General features: G+C 45.6%; 1 protein-coding gene across 2 annotated transcripts in view; it reads left to right on the top strand.

The window, feature by feature from the left end:
- Positions 1–4,561, top strand: part of LOC306791530 (RNA-binding motif, single-stranded-interacting protein 3) — a 176,708-nt gene extending 172,147 nt beyond the window's left edge. The window contains exons 12-14 of one of the 2 annotated variants that reach the window (XM_079288305.1): positions 884–973; positions 2,683–2,807; positions 3,705–4,561. In XM_079288305.1, the coding sequence (XP_079144431.1) occupies positions 884–973; positions 2,683–2,807; positions 3,705–3,774 (285 nt within the window). In that variant the 3' untranslated portion in view covers positions 3,775–4,561. Of the gene's footprint in view, positions 1–883; positions 974–2,682; positions 2,808–3,700 lie in introns of both variants that reach the window. The other variant, XM_079288304.1, reaches the window with a different exon arrangement.
- Positions 4,562–14,722: the final 10,161 nt, after the last annotated feature.

Genomic DNA, 14,722 nt, shown 5'->3' with positions numbered 1-14,722 from the left:
GTCTCACACGGGCACACACACCAACACACACACACACACACACACACACATGTATGTTCCCCACACCCAGCTGCACAACTTGTACATACACATACACAGTTGGACGGGCAAACAGTGATAAGTCAACTTCTATGCACAGGCATGCGCTAATTAAAAAGAAGCACACACACACACACACTCTGGCAAGTCAGATTGACACTGGCGTGCACGTTCACCACACACACACACAAACACACACACACACATTCACAGCAAATCCCGGAAAAAAAGCCTCACACAAAGTGCCGTGTCCTCATTCATGTTGCATGTGAAAGCCCCGTGGCTGTCATGTAACTGAACGTGTGTCACGTCTGTAAAATGGCCATCATGGAGTGAGCCAGCAGCCAGTTAAAAGCCGGGGCAGGCATATCTAAAGGAATATAGGCCACAGGCAACAGACCTCCTGCTTTCTCTGTCCTCTCGCTCTCTCCTTCCCTTCATTCCCTTCAGCTTTATTTTGATATGTTTTATTGTTTTATCTTCTTCTCAGCTGTGGCCTCGTGCATTTATCTGCCTGTGAAGTCTTTGGTGGAACAGCTGGACATCTCTTCCTCCTCCTTCTCCTCCGTCTGCCTCGCATACTCTCCTCTGCTCTGCTCTGCTCTGTTGAGAGAGCACACACATTCTTTTAGCGCCCTCCAAAGGATGCTGAGAGCACAGCAAGCTCACGTTGCCAGTGGTTTTTAGGGGGATAATTGCAGTAAATTACACCTTTAGGCAACTGTGATGTCAGTGTTGGATATCTGGTGTCTGAAATGTGTGTGTTGCACCATGTAATACCTTGGTGTTGTGATGTGTGTGTGCAGGGGTTTTGACATGCGTTTGTCTTGTGTTTGTGTTTCAGTACATGACTGCTGCAGCTGCCGCGGCATCTATGCAAGGGACCTACATTCCCCAGTACACTCCTGTGCCTCCAACAGCCGTCCCTGTCGAAGTAAGACCCACACACACACACGGTACTTCCTCACAGTCAGAAACGTGTCCAGGTTTACCCAAAAGGGGGACATCATTACGCCGGACAGCCCACTCACTCACACCCACCAGCGCTCACTTCAAAATTGCAAAGCACATCACCAGAACAAAACAGACATTAAACAGACAGATTACATTTGCCGCAAATTGCCCGCTGAACAAATGGCCTCGCGCCGCCAGCGAATAACGAGGGTGAAAACTGCAAGCAAAGCAAGACGAGACAGAAGTTTTATAGTATTTTGGGAAAGACATTTGAAGTGCAGCGCAGAGTTTGTCACCTCCTCGGCGGCTGTCTGAGCTGCTGGCAGGTTTGGGAGCGGTCCAGCCTGAGGGATGATGAGCGTGGAAAGCAGGCTGGCCGGTCGAGGAGAGCCGGCGACGGCTGTCTGGCGGCTGACAGTGCGGCCGTATTCAGATGGACTATCAGTCGTGTATCAGATGACAGGAGCTGAAGTGAGACACAGTGCCGGCGGTGTGCTCTCTCTCTCTCTCTCTCTCTCTCTCTCTCCCCCCCTTCTCTCTCTCTCTCTCTCTCTCTCTCTCTCTCTCTCTCTCTCTCTCTCTCTCTCTCTCTCTCTCTCTCTCTCTCTCCTCCACAGCCAGTCAGGGCTGGTGGGTAGCTGGAACACACACACGCATCCGTCAGCCACTGCGCTCTGGTTAACCCACCAACCACTGACAATGACAGTTTCCTCTGACAGACCCATTAGTCGTCGTCCCCCCCCCTTCCTCTCTCATACCCCCCATCTCCTCCCAAGCTCCCCTGTCCTTTTGAAAGTTCCTCATGAAGGAGTGGGAAGGAGGAGACAAATTTGTAGTGGCAGCGTAGCCCGTGGCGCCTCGTACCTATTCCATCCTCCCCGCCGTCCTCTCTCTGCCAGCGCCAGCAGCGGGGCGTACATCGCTGCACCAGCCAGTGTCTGGAGGGCTGATGTATGGCCGGACGCGGTATCCTTGAGAGCTTGTTAAAGGTGATTGAGATGACTCAATGATCGGTAATGCTGGACACGTGTTTTACCCCGAACATAGATGTAGAAGTCACCGATCTTTGTTGCTATTCGTACATATTCAACACCCATACACTCATTCCTGTGTCAAATCACAGCAACGTGATGTTTCTTCTGTTCTTTGTCGTGCATTTTATTTAACCACATTGCAGTATTTCTATTTAATATGAATATGTTTCATTGCTGGAGCACACTTAAGTGGTGTGTTACAATTCTAAGAAGCCTTTTTGTACTGCTGCACCTTTACGAGTCATAAATGGAAGATGTCACCGCAATTATTCTGTTTGCATTTCCATGAAAATGGCTTATCTGCAGTCTGAGTTCAGAGTGATGGACCTGTCAGTCTGAGAAGTTAATAACCCCAACAGTTTGATTTGGTCTAACTTTTATGTCATGTCAAAACTGTTTTGGTTTTATTATGTTATATATTATTATTTATTGGTTTGTCGGAGAGGGCTTCACTCTTAGACCCTTGATTCAAGTAAGAAAAAGCTCCTTTCACAACTCCAGGACAGAGGTGCCTGCAGTAGTGCACATGCATGTGCAGAGCAGTAGCAGAAGTCGATCCAGTCACGTACTTTTCTAACAGGAAGTGCCGAGCTTTGCAGGGCGATGCTTGTTAAAGTGCAGAGCTGACACATTCCCCTCCGTGCCGTGTCCTCAGGGAGTGGTGACGGACGCCTCCCCCCAGACAGTGGCTCCCTCGTCACAGGAGGTGGCTGGCCAGCAGCAACAAATCCAGGTGGACAGTGCTGTCGACCATGTTCCTGCTTACTCATACCAGTCCAAGTGAGTCAAACAGTGGAGCGGTGCGGCTTGCTGTCGGCCATTGTAACGTGGCCTTCTCTCCTCTCGGGGGGTTTTTAGGCACTGTGCCCGTCTGTCCGGTCCACTCTTGTGAACGCGATATCTCAGGAACGCCCGGAGGCTTATTTATTCTCACAAACATCCAATTGCACTCAAAGATGAACTGAAAGCAAAACACATATTTGGCCATAACTCAAAAATCCATGATGCTAATTATGACAATTTCACACAAATGTCTAAGAGGATAAAATGATGAAGTGATTTTAGACAGACATGGATGTAAACTGTGACATGACGGAGGCGGAGGCATACGATCCTGAGGCGCTAACTGTAGTTATTCATTATTATTCATCTGTTTTTCAGTTACGATGATTATTTATCACATTATTGTTGTTTTAAGCATAAAGTGTGAGACAGTATATATTTCTCGTCAGAGACTTTGCCCTTCCTTTTTCAATGCATAACTTCTGTCACCAACACGTCGAAGTAGATCAAACTGGTATCGACGGGCTTCCTGTCTGTGAAGTATTTGGTAATCATAAAAAATATATTTTGGGTACAAAAGCAGTCAAATTGCAAGTTATTTCTCTTTGACAGATTTGTCTGTGAAGCAAAGCTCCACGAGGTACTGAGCTAAATAAAATGAGAGCGCTAAGAGACGCAGTGGGGCCGTTGTAAATGACTCAAATTATTCCTGGCTGCTGTTTGTCATTTGCTTGTCATTTTGGCAGCACTTTCTGCTTTTGTGACCCCATCAGATCCGTTTAACGTGCTCTGTTGCCTTTCTGTGTTTGTGATATTGGTCTTTGATTACAACGCCCCCCCCTCTCTCTCTCCCTCCCTCTCCCCCGCTCTGTTTTCTCCTCTTTCATCAGATAGCGACGGCCTGAGCGAATGTTCCTGTGACAGCGTTGCCTTGAGACAGAAGGTGGCTGCACTGTGTATGTGAGGAAAAGAGAAAAGAAAGAGAGATTGCTTCCAGATTGCCCAGGCACTGAAAAAGAGACACTTTTTTTCATTTCCTACCTGGCCTACGCGAAAAAAAAGAAAAGAAAAAAAGGAGAGAAGAAGTGCAAAGAGTGCAAAGAGGAAGGGGATGGGAAAATTGCTGGGCACAGTGCAAAGAAGTGAAATAGTTTAGTCTGGGAACCTGCCGGAAGGGCTGGGCTGAAGCTTGAAAAGTTTCTCAAAGAAAATTCTCAACCAATAAAAACAAAAAAGAAAGAAAAAACAAAAGATAATAAATAAAGAAAAGGAAAAAAAAGGTTGAATGCGCAGGTAGGCGATGAAGTTTATTTTGTAATTAGAAAACGGGAGTCAAGTTTGAGATACACAGAGATTGTCTTCCTCAGATATTAAGCTACGGTTTCTTTTCACTCTTTTTTATGTTCTAGTGTTACATTTTACTTTTCTAGATATATTCAAAAACAAAGTGTTTTTTTTTTTTTCTTGAATCTTCATGGCCTTAATTTGAAGGGCAGCAGAAACTTTTTACAGAGTTTAAGTCTGACGTCTGGTTAGAAAAAAAATTTAAAATAAGCAAACGAAATCCGTTTCTTGGACCGCTCGGAGGTACAAGACACTGGAGGAGTCGTTCTAAAGAGGAAAAAAGAATCTATCACGTAAGCTGTACAGATTTAATAGAGAAGAGCTTTTTTTCTTTTCTTCATTAGAAGAAAACTTTGATAATTATTATGTCAGAGGTAACTAAGTGTCAGAAGAAAACAAAATGTCTGTTGGGGAAAAAGACTTGTGGCAGGGGAGGGGGGCGGGGGGGGGGGGCGGGGGGGGGAGAAGAAGCTTTGAAGAGATTTTTCACAGTGAGGAAAAAATTAAAACATAAGAAAACATGCTGCATTGTGGATGCAGTCTGTTGCAAATGCTGAACTTGTTTTTTATTATCATTATTATTATTTTACATGGCAAAGTTGCTGTCAATGACATTAGTGCTTTTTATCTGCCACGTTTGACCTTTTTTATGAGCTTAAAGATGTTTTTAGCCCGCTTTGCTTGTCACACTGCAAAAAAATGAGGTGGAAAAAAAGAAGAAAAAAATGATAAAAATTTTTAAAAAAAAATTAAAAAAATTCTGGCAGTGAAATACAAACAGTAGATTGAGTAGGAGCTTACGGTTTAAACCAATCAGTGCAAAAGCAATAGAGGAAATTGTTGACAATTTCTGTAGTCTTTCCTAGTTGTGGATCAAATGCAGCCCATGGACGGCCATTTTTATACCAAAGATGAAGAGACACTCTGAACCAGAGTTTTGTTTTTATTTAGTTTTCCTTTCTTTTCGTTTTCATTTTTCAGTTTGATTTTGTTGTTGTTGATGTTGTTGTTGTTGATGATGTTAATGTTGATATTGTTGTTGCTGATGTTGCTGTTGTCGTTGTTTTTTATTTGACCTCGATGGCCGGACCAGTCCTTACTATCCTTCTTAACGTCTTCTTTGTCACCGGGTTTAAGCTAGTTTTCCACGGTTGTCACACACACACACACACACACACACACACACACACACACACAAACATACACATTTGAAAATACACTCACTCACTGTACAAACACACACATCAAACAGTATTTAAAGTGTGATGCAACCAGTGGCAGTCCTACCAAAAGACCTTTCTCTTCATCTCCTGGTCTTATCTTTTTCCTCATACGTCACTTCACTTTTACAATGCTTTCTCACACCGTCGGTGCATTCCACCTCTCTCTCTCTCTCTCTCTCTCTCTCTCTCTCTCGTGCTCTCTCTCTCTCTCTCTCTTGCTCTCTCTCTCTCTCTCTCTCTCTCTCTCTCTCTCGTGCTCTCTCTCTCTCTCTCTCTCTCTCTCTCTAACAGATCCTGCAGGGAAAAACTTTAGGAAACAGGTTGTGGAAAGCTCCGTGTTTGTCGAGGTGGTTTTTGCCCTCAGTCTCTTTATGTCTTTAATTCGACCGTACAACTCAACCATTGCTCTGCATTCTGAGCTTCAGTGTCGATCTCCCTGTTAATCTCTGTCATGTATCACCAAACCCAGGTTTGAGTGTTTCCCTGCCCAGAATACCAGATGAGTGGTGTTTGCTGCATATTGGACATCAGGTAAGCTGTTTTTGAGTCTTTAGCAATGATTGCATAAACGTTACGGCACTTAATGGTATTCACAGAGCGTATGTAATGTGTTCATGAAGAAGTAATTGAATGATTTGACATTTTTCCCAATTATCCTCATCCGCTTTCTTCCAGAGAGTTGGATGAGAAGTACACTTTCACTCTCTCGTCTGTACGGTAAATATGAAGCTACTGCCAGCGGCCGGTTAGCTTAGCTTAGCACAAAGGCTGCAAACAGCCACCCTGGCTCTGCCCAAAAGGGGACAAAATCCACCTACCAGCACCTCTAAAGCTCAATAATTCAAACATATCTTTTTGGTTTTCTCGATCCGTACAAGAAACAAAGCGTAAAAGCGGCACCTTGTGGTTTTACAGGCCGTTACGTGCCGGACTGTTTCTTGGCCAGGAGCACCGTGTCGTCGTCACCGTGAGCTTGACACGCAACCAGCAGAGACTCCAGGAAGTTACTGTGAAGACATGCTGCACAATTTCTTTAAAAACGCATCCGAACAGAAGAAAGACCCGTTTGCATTGTAAGACAACCATCACTCAGTGACACCCACAAGCAGCGTGTTTAAAAGCACTGATCATTTGCAGGGGAGCTCGGTAACTAGGCTCCTCAACCAGCCACATAACAAGACGTTGATGGCAGCTCCTTCCTCGGCCACCGCCGCTGAGTGTCAGTTGCTCCCCCTGTCACACAAACAGCCCCGTCACATCTTATCCGGTCTTCCCGTCCCAGAGCTGTGTGAGGTTTTCAGTGACGTCACCTCTGAGGATTGGCCCCCTGAAGACATTGCCTGTGGGACTTTGTGTGTCTGCTCTGCTGGCCCATGCCCGCCCGCTCTGCCCCACCGTAGGGCTGCAGCGCTAAAAAGACCCCGTTCTCCTGCCTGCTTCACTGGCACCATTAATGTGCCCCCCCCCCCTCCCTCACTCTCTCTCTCTGAGGTTTCTTCTCTTTATTGGATGGTGCAGAAGCAGAACCACAAACCAATTTCAGTCACTCTCGCAATGAGGCTTGACGGGCCCAATTTGTCTCCCTCCGGGGCAATAGGATCCACTCCAGTGTCCCTCGAAAGACCCCTTTCTTCTAGACAGAGAGGGAGCTTTTTGTTTGGCCACGTTTGCACTCGAGCTCTCGCAGTTCACGTGACTCATTCAAATCTCCACTCCAGCGCTGCAGTTTGGGGCCACGGCGGGACCAACAATCCAATTGTACGTCGAGTGGCTTTTAACGAAGCTTCCAAATAATTCCAAATGATCCATGTGACAGTTTAAAAAAAAGCACATGGAAGAGCTTGTTTGAGTCCGTTGTGCTGAAGAAATGCTGCACAATACGGAAGCTACTCTGTGGTGCTAAAGAGGAAGCAGTCATTGCGTCCGCTGATCTCTGTGAAGAGCCGGCCACTGTTTAACACTCGGCCGTCAACTCGCGCTTAACAGGCCACCTGTCCACCTAAAGACACACATAAGAAACGGGCACGCGGGCTCCTAAACCACACTGTTAAAGCCATTCCCACATTTTCTCTTCCCTCAGTCGGTGTTAATGCCTGCTTATTTACGGAGGTCAAACGCCAAATGTGTCATTCAAAGTGTCTCTCAATGACCGTTCAGCTGTTTATTGTCCAATCAAATCAACACCTGCCCGCTTTCCCTTTGTCCGATCTGCCACTCAACATCTGCTTGTACTCGCCTCGAGTGTTGGGTTTTAGAGCTCCTCCACACATCGGCCATGTGTTCGTCGTCGTTGCATGAACTTCATTTCTGAGTCGTTCCAAGTAACTTTACCAGTTTTAAGCGAGTGTGTGTGTGTGTGTGTGTACAGTTCTCCTACTCAACAGTTCAACTTTTAGTGAATACGGTGGCACATACAAAGCTATAACAGAGTTCTCCAGACTTTAACGGCTGCTTTTATAGACTACAGGAGAGATTTTTGAAGCCTAATAGGACTCGTGATGCAGGAGTGTTGCACATCGGAGAGCAGAGCGTGCCACAAATGTCCTGAGATTCAATAGTAATGGCATTATGGGAAAATGGGATTACAAATAGCCAAGAGATTATGGAGAGAAGAAGAAAATAAAAGGCAGAACAAAGAATATCGGCTCTATTTTGCTCATGGAGATTCAAGAAAGAAATAGATGTTTCGGCAGGTGTTTGCTTTTTTATGTACGGCGCCAATATTTCACAGAGATCTGGAAGATTACCCGACCGAACAAACAGAAATGGCTTTTTCTTAATAGCACAATGGCATAATGTACTTTTCCAGAATACCAATACCTTCGTGGAGGAGTACAGAAGGCATGCCTGCAATTTTAAGGAGGCTGTAGCAGAAACGCTCTGCTCCCAGTCTGCCCATGTGTCAGCACAAACCAGGAGTCAGCTATACCAAGAGAGAAGGTGTGTGTGTGTGTGTGTGTGTGTGTGTGTAGGGGGGGGGGGAGAAAGATTGGAGCATCATTAGCTGCTGTTGCAAGGCAGAAGTGGTCATAGCCTGGAGTTTTCTCCGTCTTCCCTCGTACAGGACCTCCAGGAGGCGACCAAGCTCGACCCATCGCTAATTAGCAACGCACGCTCCTTGTCCCCCCCCCTTTCTCTTCACAGTCATCATTTTCCACCTCCTCCATCCTTTGACTTTGGTATTCGAAATACCGAACCACCGCTTTCCCTCCGTCCGTTCGCCTCAGTTGTATTCCCGTCCTTTGGTGCTCTCTCACCGTCTTCTTACCTACTCACCTACCAAATTGGCAACGCGCAAGCTGTGTTTGGCAACACGGCATGGCGTGCGATCATGATAATTCTGACACGTGTCACTAATCGAAACAAATGCCATACCCGTGACCCGCGGACGAGCAGACGAGAAGGCTCCAGAAGGAGTACACCACCATCGCGTTGATTGTTTCCTATGACTAGGGACAGCAGGATGGAGGTGGCATGTCCTTGCTGGCTGTCATTCATTCCTGCTGAATAAACCCGGCCCTCCCGGTGCTCTCTAACACCTGCTAACGGTTTGCCTGCTTGTGTCAGTCATATGGTTTGCTTCTACAGTGCCGAAAAGACAAAACAAAGTTTATGCAATCATATGTTAAATGTTTAAGTGTAACACCTAAATCGCCACAATGCAGTAAATCTCACTCATCTGGTGCCTCAAGTTCAGGAGCCCTGGGAGGCAAGTGAGAGGGAAAAGAACATGCCGGAGTCTTTCTTTTCTGTGTTTATGCCTTAAGAACAGCTGGAAAACAAGGTTTCACCAGGATAATCTTTCCTTATAGTTGTACTTACTTCTTCAAGGTTTAGCAGGTGATTTGTGTGTGTTATTGTCATATTTGTTGAGGCCACAAGAAGCTGAAGTGCACCTCTACCCCATGTTCTCTATAGCAGTAAAAGCATTCATGTATTTTTCACATAACTTGCGAGCACACAGTACCTTGTGTTTAGAGCACATGCAGAAACACCTCCCGTGGCCAAAATGAGTATTGTGACAACAATTTGAAAAATGATCCTGAGAAAAAAAATATATATTTACCTGCCAAAACCTCTTGTTTTCCTCCTGTCATCACAGATGAAAAGGGAGAAAAAGTAACTCAGAAAAATGATCCCGTTCACCTGTTCTTACGTCATAAACACAGGAGAGAATACACGCTTGATCAGACTTGAATAATCTGAATTAGCTTTTTCCTCACTTGGCTCTGAGGGCTTCCATACTGTAGGAAAGGTATTCAGATTCTCACGATTGCTTTCCAACTTCTATTTAACACAGGAAAAATACAGCACACGTGGGAAATGCAACACTCGTCCTCGACTCATTTGTTCCTCACAATCACTGCCGCCATCCTTGACGTGAAAGTCATTTATGGAGTGTGGCTTTCCACGCTGTCGCAGCCGTGAACTCATCAGATGTATTACATGTCATCCTCAGTTGTCGCGAGGCTCCTCGTGAACGGAGTTGCAGCCATTCCACATTGATTCTCGTGTGTTAGGAAAAGCAGTAGTTCAGAGTCACTCTCCCAGCCTGTCTCCTGCTGAGTGTAAAGCAGAACCGTGGCTCAATTACTCATCACAGACCGGCACACACACACATAATGCAGTGGGAGAATTGCTCAAACTGCCACCTTTGATGAGAGCTATCGATTGGCCACACAACCCCAGGAGCACAGTCAGCCAGCGCAGCCCTCATGGAGGCCAAGCAGCTCCCGGAGAACGTCCAACAATCACTAGGAAATGGACCACCAAATTGTTGAGAGATAGGCAGCACAGAGAGTGTTTTAGGCACGGGATTAATCCATCCGATAAAAAGAGGAACTATTTATTCGGACAGCAGAGCGGTTTTTAATTTTTGTTAGTTTTCTCTTTTTGTTGGTTTTTTCACTCTCTTTGTTTCAGCGCCGAGGAGGACATGGTCACGCCTCGCACACGCTGCTCAGTGTGTGTGATCTTTGAGAAAAACTATCTGTACATCTGTGGATGTTAGGATTTGACTTGGGTTTTATGAGTTGTTTTTTTCTCTCTCTCTCTCTCTGATGAAGCTTTCAATAAAAAAAAAAAATGTGGAAAAAAAGCACCAAGTAGCGCTGTTATCTTTTAATCTGCACGGCTGTGTTTCGTCGTTTTCCTGTCCTCAAGCCGTTATTTAAGAAACATTTATTATGCGCCGAGCATCCTCCGAGGAACACTCACACACACACAGAACACACCGTCTTACCCATAGCTTATTATCTATATGACTAAATTGAAGAGGGAGGCAAGAGGAAGCCCTATTATCACCCAGCCTGATGGCACCTGCTGCGCGTTGACCTCGGGCCCTCACATCCTCTCGTAATTACAGCCTCGGCAAATGGAGCTAACACCTCTCAACGGGATTTCCCCCATCGCGGCTCGCACACACTTGATCGGGCTGAATCAAAGATGGAGGAGCCTGCCTGAGGAAAGAAGTGGATCGATGGCAATGAATCTTCCTCTTCACTCTCATTTAGGCCCAATCAATTGCTGTCCTTGTCACCACCTAGGGACGCCTGTACTGTCAATACCGCGGCTTCACAGTCGCCAAGTTTCCACTGCGAGAGACGTCTCTGCGAGATCAAGGCAACAAGGCCGGCGCTCCGAGACCAAGGACATCTTAATAGAGAACAATCGACTGGTCGGATTGGACTGAGACGTGCGTGTGCATGTGCACTCGAACGTGCATGATCAGGCTGTCAGGACTCACAGCTTCTCTTCTTTTTTTTCCCCTTTTTTTTTTTTGCATCTGCTGATCTGAGAATGCACGGAAGTACCTCAGTGCTTGACAGAGATAAGCGTCGGTGTGGTACATTTGGAGCAATTTAAAACATTTTGCTGCTCCGAGAGACTTCTTCGTGGTACCACGGTTTCCTCCAGCCACTCACTGGAGGCTGTTAAATCTGGGGAAATGCAGTGGGTTCCTTTATCGAGTGAAATGCCACAGATTCAATCTCACTCCATCGGAGCCAGGCAGCCTCCTTATCTGGGCTTATAGAGATGTAGCAGCTGAGCACCACAAGGGTGCAGCATACCAACACAGATGTTATCTGCTGTGTTTATTTCACAGAGGAGTGAGAACCCCTCCACACACACACACACACACAGACACACACACACACACAGACACCACCACCGCTGGATACAGATCAAGGGCATCTCCACTGGGTGAAACACGACAACACAACTGTCGCAACACAACCAGTCTTCGCCATCGAGCGCTTGCCATCTGCTGGATATATACGAAGATTAGGAAGGAGAAGTCTGGACGTGCATTCAGATACATCCGTCCTACTTGCTGTACAAATTGCCTGATTGATGTGCATTTATATAGGAACATATATAAACATGCCCTTTGAGGGGGCTCTGTATGCTGCATTTGGTGTCGATAAGGGAACCGCTGGCAAATCCTGTGACAACTGAGAATTGTATAGAAACCCATGAATTCCATCTCCATTTAATGATCATATAGAAATGATCAATATTCTGTGCTGACTTAAAAGAGAGTGAATGAGGAATTTCTTTAAACGATTAGTGGTTTTAGAAGCACAATCAATGCTATTATGATGGCAGCAAATTGATGCACATTTTGGTTAATTTGCATTTGTCTTCATCAGGGTGTCGCCATTGCAACCCCAGCACTCTCTGAAATGTCCCGATGTCATGAACGTTGCACAAAACAAGCACCGGTAAGTTAGTTGCAACTGTTCTATGTGCTCACAACAAACGACCCGTACAGACCTCGGGGGGGGGGGGGGGGGGGGGGTTGATTGGGTTGATTGGGTCTGGGACCCTTTACCGACCCTGAGCTTCCAGATGCAGTCCGAGCCGTTCTGCATCCAATCAAGAATCTGTGATCGTCAGCAACCACAAACACACCTGGTGCTGCCTTATTAGCTTATAACCCACTAAGAGAGACATAATTAACCAAAGGGGGGGAGGGGGGGTGATGCACTGCTGAGCCAAAATCTAAATAATGCCCAAGAGGGATTTGGTGTGTTTTGAGGGGGAATTCATTTCTCGCTTAATCTAGGAGTGTGTGTGAATACAACATTAGGCCAGTAAACCTCATTACAAGAGGCTAAATGTGGATATCTCATTAGTGGGGAAACGCATGATTCATATTTATACACTGTGGAGGTCGATTAGATTCTGGAAGAAGTATTGCATGAGTAACACGTCTATAATCTTGGCACAAATCGGACGTTGTTTATGGACGACTCCAGCTCATGAGAGAAAATGAAGAGGAGCAGTACAATTTTAAACAATTGTAGACATCCATCACAGGTTACCTTGACCTCCAGGTATTTGTGGGTGCCCACACATTTCCTGTGAAATGAGGGATAATTACAGACATTGTGGGTGCAGTGACGCTCGGTTTTACCCCCAAATAAAGTGGTTCAGATCATCTGGCTAAACCTTTTGATTGTTTACAACCTGTCTGATGTCAGATGAGTGCAATGGCATCATGATAATTGCCAAATAATGGCCAAAACTATACAGAAGAAGACCCAAGTGTAATAAACTGGAATGATCCTTTCAATGAGTTTGGGCTCTAGTTTAAAGCTGCTCTGATCAATCATCTTTGTATCAACAACTGGTCACATTACTGTGTGCAATGTGGAGACTCAAGGAAAATGGTAGAATCAAGGAGCTGTGAACAGCTTTGCCAGATGTGCTCCTCAAGCCGACAGGAGAACAAATGTAAAACCACGGATGTCTTGTCCTCCGTCTACAATAGAAGTCAGTCAGTCAGCAGCTCTCTTATATTCCCATGATGAATTGCTATCGCAGCAGGAATTGGGAGCCCAGCCAAAGCCTATTGCAGTTCACAGCGACATTAGTGGAACAATTGTATCCCAGGAGATTGTGAGCCATTGTTCCCCTGGTGGCACAGCAGTGGGTGAAAGGCCCAGCTCTGGTCTCAATGTGCTGATGACAATAGGTGTTCATTTAGGATGTGAACGTTTACATTAATGCCCCACTTCCTGTCATTAACCCTGATGTAACCGCACAGTTTGACTATTACGACCAAAAAAACACAACAAAAATCTGATTGGTCATTTCAGAACATTGTGAAGGATTTATTTGTATGGAAAATACCACCCCAGTTACCAGGGGGAAATGGTGGCGTTGAACATCGCTGCAAACGTTTCCGAACAAAAATATGTGTAAAAAATACATTTCCTATGAATAACGGTCGCTCAAATTACTAGATGTTGTACTATGTTGTACTTTTACTGCGTTTTTACAGAAACGTACAATTCCAACATTTATTCCCGGAGCTGCAGATACTGGTGGTGTCGTTTGTCATCCCCAATATCTACAACACAGTCTCACTTATTCACTAACAGGGCAATCTTAGCTGTCCAGAGGCTATATGCCGTGGTGCATGATCTGTGTGACTTGCGTCTGGTTTTAGGTCGTAAGAGGACCATGCCAGTACCGTCTGCCACTGAGGCCTTTATCTGACCAGAATATTGAGCCAACAGATAGGACACGAGCGCTGCAGGACTTAGTGGAACAAAAAACAAACCCAGACATGAAATCCAAATCCAATTCTGGAAACAATAAGAGTTTGAATAGCCGTGTCTCTGTGAGTGAATATGTTTGGATAGGAGCTTCCCAGCAGGCTGACCTTTACTCTCTCCCACTGAAGCTGAATTGGTAACAGAAAACAATTACAACAGACTAACTTTGTGTGTGTGTGTGTGTGTGTGTGTGTGTGTGTGTGTGTGTGTGTGTGTGTGTGTGTGTGTGTGTGTGTGTGTGTGTGTGTGTGTGTGTGTGTGTGTGTGTGTGTGTGTGTGTGTGTGTGAGATAGATAGAGAGGGACGGGAGGCTAATGCGTTATATACAGCAATTTATTGTAACTGTATAGATGCCAAGAATAACACGACTTCGCACAGGAAGAAGGAAGAGACATTTACCCTTGAGAGAGAATTGCGAATCGTAATGAATGAATGTGAGTGTTTCTAGTGTGCGCTACGCATTTAATATGCTTGCGTGCATGTGAGTGAAGAGGACGAGGGCAGAGATGGAGATACACAGGGGAAGCTTGGGAGGTCAGTGCTGAAAAATGGCAGTAATTGATGAAGAGAATATGTCGCAGAGAGAAGAGGCAGGTTTTTGTTTCAAGGGAAAGAGAATAAAAAGGTGACAAGAGAGTAGGGAGAGAAGAAGAAGCAGTGGAGGGGAGTGTGAGACAGAAAGAGACAAATGGCGAGAGAATGAGGAGGAAGACGTAGGAAGAAAAATAAAGAGAAGAGAAGAAGATTCATCATTCACCTCCTCTCTTCCCCGTGCAGC

The sequence above is a fragment of the Melanostigma gelatinosum genome (assembly GCF_949748355.1).
Source record: "Melanostigma gelatinosum genome assembly, chromosome: 17".
Taxonomy (NCBI): domain Eukaryota; kingdom Metazoa; phylum Chordata; class Actinopteri; order Perciformes; family Zoarcidae; genus Melanostigma; species Melanostigma gelatinosum.
This window is presented reverse-complemented; position numbering and strand designations above follow the sequence as displayed.